Genomic DNA, 19,643 nt, shown 5'->3' with positions numbered 1-19,643 from the left:
ACTATTCGACCATTTCCGTAAAATTTCCGATTGTCTAACGAATTGGAGTTTACCGATGTAAACTTCCGGTTATGTTCAGGTGTAGAATGCAATGTTGTCTTGCACCAAGTTAATCGAACATGTATTCATATGAAGAAAATGGTGATGCTCTAGATAAATACCAGAGATCAGTAAGAGGTATATAGATATATGATTTCTTATGACGCAAATCGAAAAAGAATGATGTATTGACGTTGTGTTGAAATGTTGAAGGGGGGATGGGGGATTTTCTTGAAATAACATTATTCTATTTACATGATGTACCATAATACTGGATATACTGAAAGTTATGCATAAGGAAAGGAAAATTATATCAATGTTAGCCTATATGATTTGATATAAAGAAAGTAATTTGCAAAATTTGTCTAAATTTTCTCTGGGAAAAACATGTCAGAACAAGTGTTTTTGTCAAAGATTGGTTGATTGTATATTGTGTAACGTTCCTATCGAGAACCTTTCACTCATATGGAGACATCACCATTATCGGTGAAGGGCTGCAAAATTTAGGCCCATGCCAAGTGCTTATGGCCATTTAGTAGGGAGGGATCTTTATTATGACACGGGACCTTGGTTTTTGCGGTCTCATCCGAAGGACCGTCCCATTTAGTCGCCTTTTACAACAAGCAAGGCGTATTGAGAACCTATTCCAACCTGGATCCCCATGGGAATCTTGTCATAGAATGAAATAATGCAAGTCATTATACACTATAAGTTATGAATTACATTCGTTTTAAAAAATATTATCTCACAATATTTTACTGCCTAATTCATAATGTTTCTAAATTGAACCCATTAAATGATTTATTCAAGAGCGTGCCAATGCCAGTTTACATGAACTAGAAGATGTTTTGTTGGGGACATCCACTGGCAAAAAACAGGCAGAAACATCAAAAGCAAAGACACAGCTTCATGCTACAGTAAATCCTCGCACATTGAAATGGTACGAAGATAATGCTCGGCCACAGAAATATAAGCATGCTGTCTCAAAGCTTAATGCTTTGCTTAGCCAAGATTCACAGGTATGTTTTATATTGTTTTAAAGAAGAGAAATAATAATGTGCTTCATATTTTGGTGTGCACAAAACAGTTTTTATGCTCCAAAACGTGAAGAGAATTATAACAAATGTTGAAAGACAAACATGAAATTCATATATGCATGCTAGCCACTTTGACAGTATGTAATGTACTTTCTATGAGCTCAATCCAATTTTGGCACATACTGAATTTTAATATTTAACCAATTTGGAAATCTTTGGATATTAAGTTGGGCAGTCATGTGATCAAATCCTGTGAAGCCCAATGGGATTCTAAGTAAGTTTGATTACATACAGTACTGCCCCACTTCATGTCTCAGTGAAGTTTTTAAAATGGTTATTCGTTACTTATAAAAGAATTAGCCATTTTAGATGAACAGCCCATTTTAGAATACAGTACTAATCAACGTCTTACATCCTAACAAGCAATGTGGTGACCAAATATGTGATACAGTCCTGTAGCAAATTTATGCATGAGTCAGAATGTTCTCCAAAATGTAGGAGAATGGGGAGATTTTTATTGACATATTTTGACATGTGCAACAATTGCTTCAATCATCGAATCTGCCATTTTCTTCCAATTTTTTCCAAATATCAGACAAAATAATGAACATGATGAAATGTATATCACAGATATAGGTCACTAAACTCAAAATCTGAATGATATGATTAAGTCTCATTAGTATCGCTATCATCATTTGTTATCTTCATGTGGTCAGTGTCGAACACTCGCAGAAGAACTGTTAATGCTTTTTAGCTCACCTGAGCCAAAGGCTTGATTGAGCTTTTCTGATCGAAATTTGTCCATTGTTTGTCATTGTCATCATCATTAACTTTTCACAATATCATCTTCTTCTCCAGAACCATAGGGTCAATTTCTATTAAATTTAGCACAAAGCATCTTTGGGTGAAGGAAATTGAAGTTTATTCAAATGAAGGGCCATTCACACTTTGAAGGGGAGCAAAAATAGGAAAACAGGGAAGTGTTATTAAAAAGAAACTTTTGCAAAAGCTGCCTGACAGTTTGTCCAAATCATGGCCACCAGGGGTAGGGCTGGGATACAATAGGGGATGGAAGTTTTACTTTGGCATATATAGGGAAATTCTTCTGTAGATCAGCAGGGCTATAAGTCATATTGATGTGTAAGCATTCTCAGGTAGTGTAAATTATTTGTGCAAATCATGGCCCAGGGGGGTATTTGAGGTCACAATAGCAAAACAAATGTTTTATATGCCATTATGTATAATTTTACACAGTACATGAGTATGGGGAAAAATCTTTAAAAATCTTCCCCAGACAGCAAGGCTATAGTCATGTTGATATAGAAGCACCCCATGTTGTGTGGATTCAAGTTTGGTTAAGTAATACAGTAGGGCAAGTGTGGGGTCATAATTTTCCCTGGGAGTAAAGAGGGTAGACATTTTTTTTAAGAACAGCAGAGTTAAGGTGTCTCAGGTAAATGTTGTGGCCCATGTGCCTCTTTCATTTCCCTTGTGATTAACTTTCATCATTCATGAATGAAAACTTCTGACTTATTACCAGTATCAGAATATTTTGAAGTTGAACTAATATTTATTTTCAGATTCCTCATCCCTTGCGGTCGACAGACAGCAGTGTTCCCTCACTGGAGGAGGCAGCAGCTGTGATTCAGGCCCAGACAGGCTACTGTCAACAGCTGGAGGCAGAAAACCGCTACATTAAAGTTAGTCAACTATAAACAGTTAATGAACATATGCGAATCTACATGTATGATAAAAAAAAATTCAAGTATGGTTAAGAGTATGTAATCATTGGAACTTTTAGAAGTGCATCATGATAGTCTTTTTATTGATATAAGAGTTTTAGCTTACCTGCATTAAAAGGTTGAGATAGCTTATCAAAGTATGTCTATCGTCTCTTTGTCCATACATTTTTGTTGTTGTATGTTTGTCAATATCTGTTGTCTGTTTGTCTGTACATTTTGTTGTAAGATAACCTGAATTCAAAATGGGGTGATAAACTCATTCCTTTTATTTTAGAATTTAGATTTTGCAAAGTAGAAGATAAAAGAAGTATAAAAGTTTCCTGTAGGATTGAAACTCTAACAAACTAATTCTCTGTCCTAACTGATCTCTGGTGGGTGATATCTCTGGATTACCAAACTGTGTGTCCACAAGGCATTTAAAAAACAAACACTATAAATGTGAAAGGGTGGTTCTGAAACAATAAACCCATCAAATCAGCAGAAAATGTCGATTCATGAAATATTGTCCTCCTGACAGTAATTTCTGTTCATAATCTCTAATATGCATTGACCTCAGAGATCACCAGTTTGGAAAAATGCGGAAGAGAGGCACTGCGCAATTGTCCAATTTGTAAACAATTTTTAATATTTAAATTTTATAGAAAATTCATTGCATAATTATTACTTTCTTACGCTTATGATATATAAAGTCATTCATGACATGTTGTAATATTTTAAAACAAGCGAGATGAGCATTTACTCATGTCAGTTTCCATCTTTGTATGACCTCGGTCTCAGCAACCAGATTATTTTTGGTAAATCATCGTTCCCTTGTCTGAGTGTACGACAATTGCATCCGAGACTATGGCAGTTTATATATAACGTTCATTGTAGGTATGCTCTCAATGCAATATTCCCTTGTTTATTTTGCTGAATTTTACATCAGATTTTGGAGATTATATTAGTTAATACCAATAGGTGTTAATTGGTGCATACTTGGAGAGTTGAAAAATACCATCAGTTACAGCTTGTATTGCTTTAAGTTGGTCACCATTTTGACTTTTTCCATAAAGCCTATTAGCCAATTTCAATGAATTTATCTCTTAACATCCTTGGTTTATAGCAATGAAAATTTGTTCAAGTGATGGACATGCTCTTCTTCCTTTGTCCCTTCCAAGGAGAGATAATTATGGAGGAGTTTAGTAGGATGGGTAACGGGTAATATAAAGTGTTCTTTAGAACCACTAGCTAAAAACAAAAACTGATGTGATAGTAGTCTTGGTGTAGATTCAAAATTTGAACAGTAAAGCTGTAATTTATAAATGTTATATAGTGTAGTTGATTTCATTCACATATACACCCCAGAAGTGGCCAGGGTGGGACCACAGTGGGAATACAACATTTTAAACGGAAATTTGCAGAGAAAATGTTTTCAAGAATAAGAAAGTAGTAATTCAAAGAATATGCAAATCTGTATATGTTAGATTCAAATTGGTTTGAATCAAGATACTAGAGGCCTTAAAATAATGTTTCCCAGATTTTCCTTTTGTTAACTTCTCTTTAAAACGACAACTTAGCTACAGTACATATTGTCAAGATAATGTGAACATGTTAAATTTTGTTATAAAGTGTCAATGTAGTGTGAAGTTACGTAATCGTGGGCTTTGTTTTAGGCCATGATAAAGGTCCAAATATTACAAGATACATTCCTCTGTTTAAGCATGTTGACTCAGGTGAACATTGTGACTCTTGGGTTCTTATTTTTCTATGTATGGATATTGGGATACATGTACAGCAATTGATTTAGGTGTTTCTAGCTGGGCTGTAAGCAAGTCTAGACTACTGTTAAAAGGTCATTTTTATTTTAAAGCATTAATTATAGCTGCAGTGCTTTCTTGTCACCAGTTGGATTTCTAGTTTCATTTTTACATTTCTGGATAACTGCCACCTATAGCTGACTTTCAAAACAAGTCTACCTGTCTACTCTTTCGCGGTAAGATGTCAGATAGGGGACCAGTTTTGCATGATGTCTTACAGGGTTAAAAATGTCAATTCAGTCTTGCGGCCATTGCCATTAACAATTTAGCTGGCCAATCACATGACTGTACACAATGTACGTTATATAGAACCAATCAGACCCAACCTTACGGAAAGTGAATTCAAAGAAAACCTTTTGTTTGCATAAATATAGATCAACATGATGTAGTACCCCTTTCTCCTTTTTATCAAGTTTATGATATATTGCACATTTAGATCTGCTAGCAAAATAAATACCAGTATTATACTCCCAGTATTATACTTCAAGGTTAATGTTGTCATATTTTATGTAAATGCCAGAATTCACATGTTTAATGCTATTCAGTACTTTTGATTTTGTATTTTTCATTTTAATTTTTTGGGAGGAATGAAATTAAAAGAAATCTTGAATTATGATTCTTTGCAGGATGAACTTGTAAATCTTAGAGCAAAGCTTTCAGAAATTTTAGAGGAAAATAAAAGACTCCATGAGGAACTGAAAACAAGCATCCTGCAGGAGATAGTGGGTGAGAATATTGACCTGGAAGCTGTTGAGGTGAGGATGATAGAAATATGTACAGATTAACTTTCATGTACTAGTACATGTATCAAGTGACTTGCATTCTTTGTCATTCAAATCTAAATATTCATAATTGTTCAGAGAATTTACACTGGTGAATTGATAAATTAATCCATTTTATAGTATGGAGCATTATCTTGCCACTTTGTTGTTTTCACTGTAGGTTGAGAACTTCTTTTTAGCAGATAAGTCTGACCATATCTTCCACACACGGGAACTAAAACATCTTCAAGTAGAATTGGTAATTGTATGACTATATATAATTATGTAATTTGTCAGGTAATGTTTGTATTGGAAATAATTGTTTATATGTCCATATCGAAGATTGGAGAGCACGCTGCTGTTTGTCTATTTGTCCAAAGCTTGCTCATAACTTGACTGGTGAGAAACAAGACTCTCATTTTCTTGTGACAAGACATTTTTTTACTTTGTGACCTTGACCTTAGTGTTTGACCTACTTTTTAAGAAAAGTTAACCTAGGCAATATCTCCTGAACTGTTTAAAGATAGGTAGTGCTTTCATATTTTGTATATATATTCTTTATGACAAGACCTTGCATTTGTTTCTTTTTTGCCACCTAGGGCACAGTGTTTCACAAACACATCTTGTTTTAGAAAAGAATATGTACATATATCTAAGGTAATTGAAAAAAAATAATGACTTCTATGTTATAGATAAAATTATTAAATTGGTTGAACATGTTTTATTGTAAAAGGTATTTTTAAGAAACAGTTAAGATTTTTAGGTTATCTGAGTCAGTCAGGTGACCTATTGGTATTGGTCACTGTTCAGTGTCATGCATCGTCTGTTAACAATTGAACATTTTTTAAACCATCCAATTCTTTTCGAATCTGGTTTGAAGCATCTTTAGACAAGGGGGATATATTGTAAATTTCAGGATTCCTGCACCCATGGGGCCTTAAGGGCAGGGCAAAATCTGCCAAAACTTGACCAATTTTCAAATATCTTCTTCTCTTCAACGACACATCTGTAAGAAAAACTAAATGCATTCAAACTTAGCATATTTATAGTGTTCATATGTAAAATATTAAAATAACACCTTCTTCAATGCTTTTGATGTTCAATTGATTTTAGTCAGAAATTTAGAAGGAGTAGGCAGCCCTTTAACAAACTTGTAAATTTCATGACCCTAAGGGTACCAGGAATAGGCTAAAATGGTCATTCATTAAATGTATGTGTTAACAAATGAACATTTTTATGCTCCCCAAAAATATTTCAGGGAGCATATAGTCGCTGTTGTGTCTGTCCGTTCGTCTGCTTGAGGTCATATCTCCTAAATCTTTCATCAGAAATTGATCATAATTGATCACAAATATTCCTTGGGACAGGGAATTTTGGACTAAGGTCATGTTGGAAAGATCAAGGGTAGGGGATTTGGTACCAGGGTGGGGCCAAAATGGTCTTAATGATTTAATGTCTGTCATTTCAAAGACTTCTTCTTTAATTTTGATTTATTAAAGACTTTAAGTTTGCTGATACTAGACAAAAACTAATTGAATATTAAGGAAAAGCAGAACGGGATGTACCAAAATTATGAATTTTAAACCTCGGGGCTCTGACTCTAGGGTAGCTGCAGGTTTGTAGCTCTCTGAGAAAATATTGGAACATCTCTAGTCTGTCCCAATATTTTCCTAGAGAGCTACAGATCTGCAACTAACTCTAGGGCAGGTCCAAATTAGTTGTATTGTGACTTATACTATGTAAAGTCTTTCATCAGTTTGGGCACATAAGAACACATGTTGTTTTATACTGCTGCTGAATATTAGAAATTAGCTTAGATATGCAGAACAGGAAAATTATTTTAGATTTTGCAGCCCTTGGGGCTAGTGATACTTTTAAAGGGTCTATAATGAAATTGTATTTAATAGATATTCAGATGAATGATAAGGACTTGTTGGAAATGCATGTCGTATACATTTTGGTGACAGTAGTAATTATTATTTCACAGGAAAGACTCAGTTCACTCCATTCAGCAAGAGTGAGTAGACTTGAAACTCAACTGGAACATTCAAGGTATTTACAAGTTGCATTCATTATTGCATATAGTTTTATTGGTGGGGGGAAGTTCTACCCCCATCAAGTATACCACAAATGGTTTGCCTATTGCAATTGGTCTGCATCCATCGTCGCACATTAACAATTAAACATAACTTTCTTGATAACTACCATTCCAATCCCTTTCAAAAAGCATCTTTTGGACAAAGGGAACATAAATTTTAAATTTCAGGACTTCTGCACCTATGCCCCCAAAACTGCTTAAAATTGACAAATTTTTCAAAAATCTTCTTCTCTACAACCACACAGGTGTAAGAAAAACTAAATGCATAGTGATGTAAAGCAGGAAGGCCTCTACCAAATTGTAATTTTTTGATCCCAATGGTAGAGGTTATGACTCCAGGGCGGGGCTAAATTTGGTATATAGTTTTTATGAATAAACATTTTTAAAAAACATATTTTTTGATGCTGTTGATACTAAATTGAATCCAAATAGATCTTTAGAAGGAGTAGGTAGTCCTTTACCAAAATTGTAAATTTCATGATCCTAGAGTTTAATGTGATTAGACATCTTTATCATTTGAAAAACTTCATCAGGTTTGCTGATACAGTATAAAAATAAATACATATTTAGGAAAAGCAGAAAAGGATGTACCAAAATTGTTTATGTTGCAATATATTATATTATGTAAAGCTTTTCACTTTTCGGAGGTATTTAAGTTTTAAGAACACATCTTGTTTTATACTGTTGCTAAATATTAGAATTTATTTTAGATACATGTATTTGGAACAGGAAGTTTTAGTAGATTTCATAGCCCTTCGTTGTCGCAAACCATGGCTTATTGTTTCTGAATTTTCATTTTCACCCTTGGGGCCAAAAGGGGTCGAAAATGACGTTTTTCTACAAAACTCCTGGTTCCCAGAACTCCTCTTACTTTTCACACAGTAACCAAATCATCTTTTGGAAGATTATTGCTTTGGTGTCCTGTGGATATGCAATAAGTTTTCGGAGTTTCCATTTTCACCCTAGGGTCCAAGTAGGGGTTGAAAAACGACTCATTTTCTTTAAAAAGAACAACAACATAAATCCCTTGTTCCTTAGAACTCCTCTTACAATTTACGCAGTAGCTAAACCATCTTTTGGAAGATTATTGGTGGTGTCCTGTAGATGTGCAATAAGGTTTCAGAATTTTCATTTTTATCCTGGGGTCAAAAACAACATTTTCCCTGGTTCCCAGAACCCCTCTTACATTTTGTACAGTACTAGCCAAATCGTCAATTGGGAGATGATTGATGGTGTACTTTAGATGTGAAATAAGTTTTTGAAATTTTCTTTTTTGCCCTGAGGAGCAAATGGGGTGGAAAATGACAAAGGAAAACCTAGTTTTCACTGCTGCATTGTGCCATGTACAATAAGAATATATTTCCTCTAAGGGTTGAAATCTTAACCATTTTATTATACTCGCATAAGTGCCCAATATTAGAGGGCAGAAATTTATTTTTGAAAAATAAAATTTTAAAAACAAAAATCTTCCTTCCACAACACCTTTTCAAACATAATTTATGAATTTATGAATTTATTCTTTATCAAGTTATGAATTAATCATATGAAATACTAACATAAGAGGTTAAGTTGCATTAGATTACCACAATATTTTTAAAATTACCGCCATATGCTCATTACCACTTCTGAATTGTATACTTTAACGCTACCATTAGCTTGTGTCTTATGCATGTACATATATAAAGTATAGCATCTGAAATTGAGGTGAAAAATGTAATTTCTGGCAAGGTAGTGGTAATGTATTCCTCCCAGAGGTCCAGCGGTGATTATAGCCTCACCTGAGCGTTTTATGCTATTTGATATGTATAACGTCATATTCTTACTTGAGCATTTTATGCTAAATTTGATCATGTATAAGTTCATATTTTTACCTGCTCATTTAATGCTAAATTTGATCATGTATAAGGTCATATTTTTACCTGCTCATTTTATGCTAAATTTGATCATGTATAAGGTCATATTTTTACCTGCTCATTTTTGTTAAAATTTGATAATGTATATTCAAGTTTTGAAATTATAAAATAACTATTGTGGCCTCTTTACTAATTACACAAGTATGACAGAGAGTATACTTAAAGGCAAACACCTTCTTGTGGGTATTACTGTCTTACGACATCATCTAGTTCAGATTGTTTTACAGAGAGGGCATAAACATTTTGATACTGTGTACTAATATGGCACTTTTGATTTTGAGATATGAAAGATGTAGATTTTTTTTGTGTACAAGTTTAACATTTTGTTCAATAGATTTACTGACTGCATCGCTTGATTGAAATAAATGTTATGATATTGTGAATTGTATGATTGTTACAATGGACTGTTATTTTGCTCATTTAGATCAGAGATTCAAAAGTATGAACAAATGGTAGAGGATCTGAGATCACAGTTGCGAATGCATGACAGTATCCCAACCAGAGAAAATGGGGAGTTTGTCTCCGAAAAACAACGAAATTACCTCCAGATTACAATTGATAAACTAACAAGGTAATTTATAAAGACTACTAGATTTAATAATAGCATGTCAATTTCAGTTAATATTAGAAAAGAACCTTGTAAGGAAGTCAAATGATAAGGAGAGGGTACTTATAGGCTATGCCTATTGCCTAATCCTATTCAATTATTTATTGAATAAAATATTGTTTAAACTGAAAATAATACTGTGAGGTAAAGTTCAATGGCTTTATGGTTTTTAATGATAATCAGAGAACATAGTCATAAAACACTCTCCGAGTCAGAAGTAATTTTATAGTGTAAAGTGATCCAATTCACAGCCATAAATCAGAGGGAAATATATATATATATATATATATATATATATATATATATATATATATAAATCAGAGGGAAATATATATATATATATGTGTGTGTGTATGTGTTTTTAATGGTACATGTATATAGAAGCTCAAGAAAAAAATTATCTATTTAACAAATAAGGACAAATTTACTTGGTTGATAATTAATGAAGACAAACCAGTAATTGTCAAATTGAGTGAATATTTAGTTCAAACTTTCAGTTAAAGAAGTGATGCTTTAAAACTGCAAAAATCATTATAGTTTATTATTCATATGTTGGTATAATTCTGATATTGTCCATTTACTTGTGTATACACCTGATTAGCAATTCATATATGTATGTACTCATTTCCCCAACATGCTACATTCATATGTAGTTTGCAGTCCATCTACCCTGTAGTTAATGTTGTAAACTTTCTTTCTTTTTTGAAATTTTCTTCTTTATAAGCTGTCTTGCTATTATGCCCTCTGGGCCCAAAATTGGAATAAAACTTATCTTATCTTACAGCCAATGATATAGGTAATCACTAACGAATACTGATTAACAATTAGGAGCAATTACAATGTAACTTTTTATCTTGTTTGGCTTATTTTCTTTTGTGTTCTTATAGAGAAAGGGATGAATTGATGGAGCATGTAACCAGTCTAAAATCCAATGTCCAAAAATTATCTCAAAGGGAAGAAGAGGCCTACCAACAAACAAAGAAAGGAATTGAAATGGTGGAGCAGGCTCAGTTAGAACAAACTCAGGTAAACTTCATTAAACTTCTAATCCATGAGACCTGGAATGCATTGGAACCAAGTTATCTTTGATGTTAGGAATTTGCCTATACAAAATGACTTTCTGATGTTAGGAATTTGCCTATACAAAATGACTTTCTGATGTTAGGAATTTGCCTATACAAAATGACTTTCAAAAGCATAGTTTATTTTGATGAAGAGTGTATGTAAAAAATAAAATGGTGATCCATAAGATTTGTTCACAATAAATGTTCAAATTTTTCATGGATTTTTTAAAATTTTGTTGAAGGAAGCATACTTTTTTTTGTACACACGATTCATATTGTTACTACAATGATACATTACTGGTAGAAATATCAACTTTGTTCTGAAAATAAAGATGTGCAAATGATGATCTCTCATCTTTGATAATTTTAACAACCAATTACGAAAAATAAAATATTTTATAGGGAGATCAACATTTTGCACAAAACAGCATATCATTTGAACAAATCTTTTCATTGATGGCACAAATTTTCACCTCTTTTACATGACAAAGTGGCCTCTCTTCTCTGACATGGTTTGAATTGCACTACTGTATTGCCAAAGGAAAAGAATTTTCCATGTCAGTGGGTTAAATGTATGCAGTTAAAGTAGTAACATCGATAATGGTTTACATTTGCTGCTTTTTGACCAGACACTGGAGTCTCATAGCGGCAGTTATTCTGTATATATATGCAGAGTATTTTACAATATATCAGTATTTTGTAAGGTCACCACATGCTCTAAATGTGCAATTATGTTTACACTGTTTTAGTAGCATTTATTTTATTTGAACGAGTGTTATGAAGTAATGCTAATGCATATCTTAGTATTTAACACAATGGAACATATTAGAATATAAATAAAGCATTTTTATTCATTGCTGTTGGAATGAAAGGCTATATATATGTGTATATAGCAGAAATCATAGTAATCTGAACGATTTGATTTGGAACTAAAGTGTTTAGATAAACACGACTGCTGTAGTCAATATTTAACATTCAAAGTGCAATTATCAATATTTCAGGGTTGTTCAAAGCTGTTAAAGGCAAATTGTGCTTTTTCAACACACACACAAAAAAAAAAAAAATTCTTTCATATTGTTGCATACACTGTCTTGGCAAAAAGACTGTTTTAAAAATCTTCCAGATCTGACAACAATCCTCCAGATTCCAATGCTCAATCTTATTTATCCTGTTCAGAAATTGATCAATTGTATAGAGTAAAAATATTTATTTTATGATAGTTCTCTATGCATATCAATTTGAAACTTGGTTGATTTTTAAAAAATATTCTCCATGGACTGCAGGCTTTAGTGCAGAAAGAGCAGATAGCAGAGGAACTGAGCAACTTGAAGAAGAGGTTTGACACCTATATCCTTGATACACAGGCACGTCTGCTGGAGGAGAGGGAGAGCGTTCGAAGAGAAAGTCAAATGATGATTGACACTATCAACAAAAAGGTATGTGTTTGTGAGTGTTTAGAAATGTCAGAAAACATATATACTGTACACAGGGAAACAGTTGTACCCGTTTTATTTTAAAGCTGTATGGTCCGAATTACAACATTTTTTTCCATCTCGTAAAAACGCTATTAAATCATCGCACGTGTGTAGTTATGGGGCTGTATGACATATCATACATTATTTCACCTGCTTTAACCAAAATTGTTTGATTTTAAATCGATGTTTACAAATAACCACGTCACTCTGCCATTTCAAGTGACAATCACGTGCCCAGTTCAAACTTTCAGATCATCAGTGGTCTTATCTGTGTAAAGCTGTGTATACTGTGCCATAAGTTTAATAGAAATAAAAATATCAAATACCTCTTAGTAATTCGTTGTTTTACGCTCTTTCAGCCTTAAAACTAGATAATTGCGTATGAGTTAATACATCATGTTGGGATTCCCCTGACGCACATGACTCTATTTACAGACATCTAACACTGTATAATTTATGCGTTATCTGGAACACCTCGGGCCTTTCACCGAAAACACCGTGTTTTGGGTGAAAGGCCCGAGGTTTTCCGGATGATTTATATATGTACCACACTATATTTACTTTCTAAATAATATTCTCACTGTTTTCTTTTACATGCAGATGTTTTCAAGCATGTAATTAAGGGAAAGTTAATAATTTTATAAAGTAATTAATCTGCTTTAAAGTAATTATGTACAAAAATAATACATGAACATCAGGTCTTACAGCTTTAAGACTGGGTGAATAATACTAGACGGAGTTATCTCTCTTTTAACAGAACTTTGGACAAATTTTGAAACAGGATGAAACCATTTGAGTGTAGAAGGGTGAAAAAAGCACTCAGAGCAAAAATAACATTGCATACAGTAGTAATTCAGTGCTAATTATACTCTGTAGTTAAATATAATCAATATTAATTAATTTACATATATTGATGAATCTGACATAAGTATTAAACCTTTGTTTTCAAATCTGTAACAGTTGAAGGAAATGACAGACCAGTATGCTGCAACTTCTGCACAAGTTGACAAGCTATCTCGAGAAAAGGTCTCTTACATCAATGAAATCGATGAGATGAAGATCCAGCTTCGCAAATTTGACAAAGAAGCTTCCATGGTTAGAAATCATAGCTTTCATTTAAAAAAAAAAATATTGTACTACTCTAGCTCAGATACTATCTGAATCTCATACGTATCAAATTTGTTTACAGTGTTTAAAATTTTTGTGCTAATGAAATAAAATTTTCTATTTAATAAGTATTATGTGTGAAGGTAACTTTTAATAATGAAAAAAAAATGATTACCAACACTTTCTGAACCAGGCCGCAGATACATACAGGACAGAATCAACTCATGCCTCCATACAGAAAAGTCATGCTTCCCAGGAGGTCAACCGTCTCAGAAAAGACCTGGAAATTACCAAGAGAGATAGGGACCAGGTAATATTTGTTTGAATAGACCAAATAATAAACATACAATAATTTTCTTCAAGCTATAACTTGTAAACATGCATATGCAGTATTTTCACTAACGGATTTTACTTTCTTTTTTAGCTCACCTCACCCGAAGCCTCAAGTGAGCTTTTCTGATCACATTTTGTCCGGCGTCCGTCTGTCTGTCTGTCCGTCTGTCTGTAAACTTTTTACATTTTCATCTTCTTCTCATGAACCACCAGGCCAATTTCAACCAAACTCGCCAAAAAGCATCCTTAGGTATAGGGGATTCAAGTTTGTACAAATGAAGGGCCATGTCCTTTTCAAAGGGGAGATAATCACAAAAATGCAAAAATAGGGTGGGGTCATTTAAAAATCTTCTTCTCAAGAACCACTGGGCCAGAAGAGCTAAAATTTACCTGAAAGCTTCCTGACATATTGCAGATTCAAGTTTGTTCAAATCATGGCCCCCGGTGGTAGGATGGGGCCACAAGGGGGGATCAAAGTTTTACATACAAATATATAGGGAAAAACTTTAAAAATCTTCTTCTCAAGAACCACTAAGCCAAAAAAGCCGAGATTTACATGAAAGCTTCCTGACATAATGCAGATTCAAGTTTGTTCAAATCATGGGCTCCGGGGGTTGGATGGGGCCACAATAGGGGATCAAAGTTTTACATACAAATATATAGGAAAAATCTTCTTCTCAAGAACCACTGAGCCAGAAAAGCTGATTTTTACATGAAAACTTTCTGACATAGTGCAGATTCAAGTTTGTTCAAATCATGGCCCCCGGGGGTAGGATGGGACCACAAGGGGGATCAAAGTTTTACATACAAATATATAGGAAAAATCTTTTTCTCAATAACCACTGAGTCAGAAAAGCTGATATTTACAAGAAAACTTTCTGACATAGTGCAGATTCAAGTTTGTTCAAATCATGGCCTCCGGGGGGTAGGATGGGGCCACAAGTGGGGGGGGGGGTCAAAGTTTTACATACAAATATAGGAAAAAGCTTTAAAAATCTTCTTCTCAAGAACCATTGGACCAAAGAAGTTGACATTTACATCAAAGCTTTCTGACATAGTGTAGATTCAAGTTTGCAAAGGGTAGTTTGGGCCATAATAGGGACTAAGGTTTTACATGCAAATATATATGGAAAGTCTTCAGATTTGGGCCAAGGTGACTCAGGTGAGCGATGTGGCCCATGGGCCTCTTGTTTTTCATTTCTTTGTATGAAATGTCTTGGGAGTGTAATGTATCGTATTTTAGCTTCAGACCTAGAGACCTTTCCATTATTTGTATATAACTTTCACAGGATAAAAGTAAACTAGAGATGGAACTTGATGCATTGAAACGAAGGTTGAACAAAGCAGAGAGAGAACTAGTGAACAGCAAGGAGGAATGCATTCATTTGACGACAAATACGCAAGCGTTAGAGAGAGAGGTGAGTTCACTGCATGGACATAGTGAGCATTATAACAAAATAAGAAATATAATGTAAAAGCTTTAGATCGGATAAAAAATTCATTTCACAGGATTTTTCACACACACACATGCGTGACTTCGCGCATTGTGGATCAGCCCATTGGACGAATGGGATTTGTCCTATTTCGATCCCTAGAAACATTGATTAGCAAGCCAAAAGCAATAAACATGTAATTTGCAGTGTAAATACGTTTGTAGATTTACTGTAATTTTAGTGTTTTTTGTATATCAACTTTGTCCTGAGGAAGGGACAGGTCGTCCAAATAAAATGACATAAAAGTTTGAGTACTGAATTTAATTTTTGACTTTATTCTTACCCGATACCAAGAAAAAAGAATTTATTTATGAATAAGAAGTATTATATATGAATATTCATATATATATATATATATATATATATATATATAAAATATAATATAATATAATATAATATCTCAAAAACCTTGATTAAATGTGGATATTTTATTTGACAAACAAAAGAAACTAGAGTTATCTGCACTTTGATAACTTTAAATACCTTATGATCTGAAGACTTTAGAAATATTCCTTTTTACTAGTAAGTTCTGATGAATATTCTGATTAATTCTATAATTGATATCTGCTTGTACAAATAATTGCAGCTACATTTAGCAAAATTGTCCAAAGAGAGTGTGGAGAGAGGTAGAAATGAGGACTTAAAAGCTTTGACCAAACGAGCACAAATGAGAGAAGAAGAGTTGAATAGTTATATAGAGGATGTTGGAGACCAGCATGGTAAATTGCCATTATATGTACCCACTGACAATAAACTTGTTATTTTTTTTAATAGACAGTAAGTAGGTATCATATTGAATATGAATAAGAAAATAAACTGTAGAAACTAATTTCTTGGTGAGTGAAGCAGAATGTAGTTTGGATTTCAAATGACGTTACAATGTCCTTGTCAGGGGTTGAGCACAAAATAATGTGTGCTGCCAGAAATGGCTTTAAAACGATATGCCCATGGGCAAATGATTTAAAACTGTTTACTGACAGGTGTCTTTCAGAAAAAAGGAATGCTAGGTTTCTTATTTTACTAGATTTGTTATGATTTTATTTTTTAGAATGTCAGTGATAAATAAAAATGAAATGTCTACCAAATCAATTTTTGTTTGTGTTTCCATTTTTTTAAAGTATTAAGTTTTTAAGAAAGTCAAAGTGGAAATCAATTTGATTCAGCAGATTTACATTGCTTTTTTTCACTGTTAGAAAGGACAACTCAGGAAATGGATGTGATGTTAAAAAAGCAGAATCGTCTGTTGGGCAAATTACGAGATGAATGCAGACGGCAGGCAGGGCATATAGAAAAACTCACAAAGAAAAACAGGTTTGCACCTCTATGTCAGTATTCCTGAGATAATGCAAACTTGAAAGTTCAGGAGAGTCTTGTGAGACTTTACCTTGTAATATTTTTAAAGAAGTTTACATTGTACATACTGTAGATTCCTAGTTCTATGCCAAATTAAGTTCAGACATAATAAATGGAGTGCACAGTATTGCCAACAGAACACTGAAAAACAAAAAAATCACAAGCAAATAAAAAAAACTTGTGTTGCAGTAATTTATCTTTTTAAAGAAACAACGTTATTTTACGTAGCATAGTGAGACATGTTTTCTAAAATTTCTGAAAGGAACGAAACTGGACAACTACGCAGACAGAATGAAGAGCTGAGGTTACGACTTGAGAGAGCTGTGGCACGATTAGAGGATCTTGACAACCAATCTGACCAACATGGCAGGGTGCATGAGAAAATGAAAGACAGGCTAAAAAAGATGGATGATCATGCTCAGGAACAGGGGCAGCAGGTTGATATTGCTTATACTTCTACTAACAATCAATATTTTTTTTTAATAGTTTCACCTTGACTATGAATTGTTATGGTCTATCTGGAGTAAGCTTTTAAGTTCAGATAACCCAGAAATACGCAGGCTTCGAGATGAGAGCTGCTCTGTGTTTGGGATGCATTTAGTGCTTCTCTGAATGCCTTGGTGGGACAGAGTGCACCTACAGTCATTGGAGAAGAGGGAAGATGATTAAAATATGAAAAGCAAGTTCTGTTTAAAGATGTAAATGTAGGAAATACGAAATACCATCGTAAGAAATGTTTCACTAAAATGTAAACATAAAACATATTTGCAAGTAATATCCTGGATATGGTATGTACAAACAATGAAATAATGTGATATATTAAGAATTCCATGTGTTCATTTACTCCCTGAATGCTTACCTTTACTTGGTTTGTGTATCAATCCAATTTGAGTGATGAAATTGCATATGAGAAACTTACTGTATAACTTGGACTCATCTTTATACTTGCATATTACAAACCAGTATTTAAAAAATATTTTTTAGATCACATTTTATCTGGCATCATTCAGTCCCTCCATAAACTTTTTCAATGTTTTTGACTTCTTCTCAAGACCCACAGGGCTAATTTCAGCCAAACTTGTCACAAAGCATGCTTGGATAAAGAAGATTCATGTTTGTTTAAATGAAGTGTTGTGCCCTTTTTGAAGTGGAGATGATTAAGATTTAGTAAAAAATGTGGCATTGTTTAAAAACCTTCTTAAGAACCATTGGGCCAATTTTACAAGTTTGGCACAAATCATCCTTGGGCAAAGGGGATTCAAGTTTGTTTAGTTGAAGGGCCATGCTCTTACCAAAGGGGAGATAATCAAGAAAATGTAAAAATAGGGTTCAGTCATTTAAAGATCTTCTCAAGAACCACTTGGCCAGAAAAGTTGAAACTTACATAAAAGCTTCCTGACATAGTTTAGATTCAAGTTTGCTCAAATCATGGTCCCCGGGGTAGGGTGGGGCCACAATAGGGGATCAAAGTTTTACATGGGAATATATAGGAAAAATCTTTAGAAATATTACAGCAGGGCCATGAATACTCATATTTGAAATATGCAAGCATCCCCAGGTAGTGCAGATTGAAGGTTATTCAAATCATGATCCCTGGGGGTAGGATGGGGTTACAATAGGGGATCAAAGTTCTACACGGAGATATATAGGAAAAATCTTTAAAAATCTTCTGAAGAACAACAGGGCCATGATTACTCATTAATGCCATGATAACTCATATAATATGCAAGCATTCCTAGGTAGTGCAGATTCAAGTTTGTTCAAATTGTGGTCCCAAGGGTTAGGATTGGATCACAATAGGGGATCATATTTTACATGGGAATATATAGCATAAAACTTTAAAGATATTACAGCAGGGCCATGAATATTTTTTATTAATATGCAAGCATCCCCTGGTAGTGCAGATTCAAGTTTGTTCAAATCATGATCCCCGGGGGGTAGGTTGGGGCTGCAACAGGGGATCAATGTTTTACATGGGGATATATAGGATAAATCTTCAAAAATCTTCTTCTGAAAAACAACAGGACCATGATTACTTATATTGATATGCAAGCATCCCCATGTAGGACCAAGGTGACTCGTGGGAGAAATATGACCCTTGGGTCTCTTGTTATTCAAATTTTATCTTTGTTTGGTTTATGTATAAAGAACTATGACAAAAAGTATTTACATGTATAAAGTTATTTATAACCATTATCAGTAAAGTTTATGATAGAGATACAAGTACTTGACTAAAACTTTATATTGATTGTAAACAGTTATTAGATCTGCTGGCCCAGCAAAGCGCATTGATACGGGACAGACAGCTGCTCTCCAGAGAGGTGGAATTCTTGAGGAAACAGATTGCCAAGTCTAATGAGGAGGACCTGGAAAAATTCTTCTCCTCCAATAAAACTCTTGTGGATGATATTATAGAGAATGTGAACTGTGAGGAAATGGAAAATAAATACAAACAAAAATCTGTGATCAATTCAAGTGAAAAGGAAGATGACTTAATAGACACATAGATCTGATGTTTTTGTATATTTATTGTTTTGTACAAAGTGATATTATAAAAATGAATATCTCTGGATTGTGTTTTGGTTTGTGTTCATATTTTGAGAATTAAGAATGGTGTATAGACATACACAGCTAAGCATTTCTTGATAATCGATTAACTAGAACTTTCTCTATAGTGCAAGATCTGTCAGTATTTTGTATTAATTATTACATGAGTTTCCACCCTTTGCTTATTTGACATTCTTTGAAATAAACAAAATTTTAGGAGGACCCCTTTCCCCACTTTTTATATCCCCTGCAGACATACTGGGGGGGGGGGGGGGGGG

At 33.8% G+C, this 19,643-nt stretch overlaps 1 protein-coding gene across 2 annotated transcripts; it reads left to right on the top strand.

Moving 5' to 3' along the window:
* Positions 1 to 23: 23 nt before the first annotated feature.
* LOC125650291 (serologically defined colon cancer antigen 8-like) lies at positions 24 to 19,388 on the top strand. 2 transcript variants are annotated; one of them, XM_048878463.2, is made up of 16 exons: positions 24 to 177; positions 850 to 1,058; positions 2,657 to 2,776; positions 5,241 to 5,369; positions 5,557 to 5,634; positions 7,363 to 7,427; positions 9,811 to 9,957; positions 10,881 to 11,019; positions 12,341 to 12,493; positions 13,493 to 13,627; positions 13,833 to 13,949; positions 15,262 to 15,390; positions 16,052 to 16,184; positions 16,659 to 16,776; positions 17,081 to 17,255; positions 19,077 to 19,388. In XM_048878463.2, exons 1-16 carry the CDS (start codon positions 120 to 122, stop codon positions 19,323 to 19,325), a joined length of 2,154 nt encoding a protein of 717 aa, XP_048734420.2. In that variant the 5' UTR covers positions 24 to 119; the 3' UTR covers positions 19,326 to 19,388. The 2 variants fall into 2 exon arrangements, with proteins under 2 accessions (XP_048734420.2, XP_048734421.2); XM_048878464.2 differs by having other exon boundaries at positions 61 to 170; positions 850 to 979.
* Positions 19,389 to 19,643: the final 255 nt, after the last annotated feature.

This window comes from Ostrea edulis, chromosome 5 (genome assembly GCF_947568905.1).
Source record: "Ostrea edulis chromosome 5, xbOstEdul1.1, whole genome shotgun sequence".
Lineage (NCBI taxonomy): Eukaryota > Metazoa > Mollusca > Bivalvia > Ostreida > Ostreidae > Ostrea > Ostrea edulis.
Note: the sequence above shows the minus strand (reverse complement) of the source record. Positions and strands in the feature narration are given on the sequence as shown.

Coding starts and splice junctions, on each gene's coding strand:
- LOC125650291 (XM_048878463.2), top strand. CDS start 120: ATGTATTCATATGAAGAAAATGGTGATGCTCTAGATAAATACCAGAGA. Junction 13,628..13,832: donor TTGACAAAGAAGCTTCCATG/GTTAGAAATCAT, acceptor TTTCTGAACCAG/GCCGCAGATACATACAGGAC. Junction 15,391..16,051: donor CGCAAGCGTTAGAGAGAGAG/GTGAGTTCACTG, acceptor AAATAATTGCAG/CTACATTTAGCAAAATTGTC.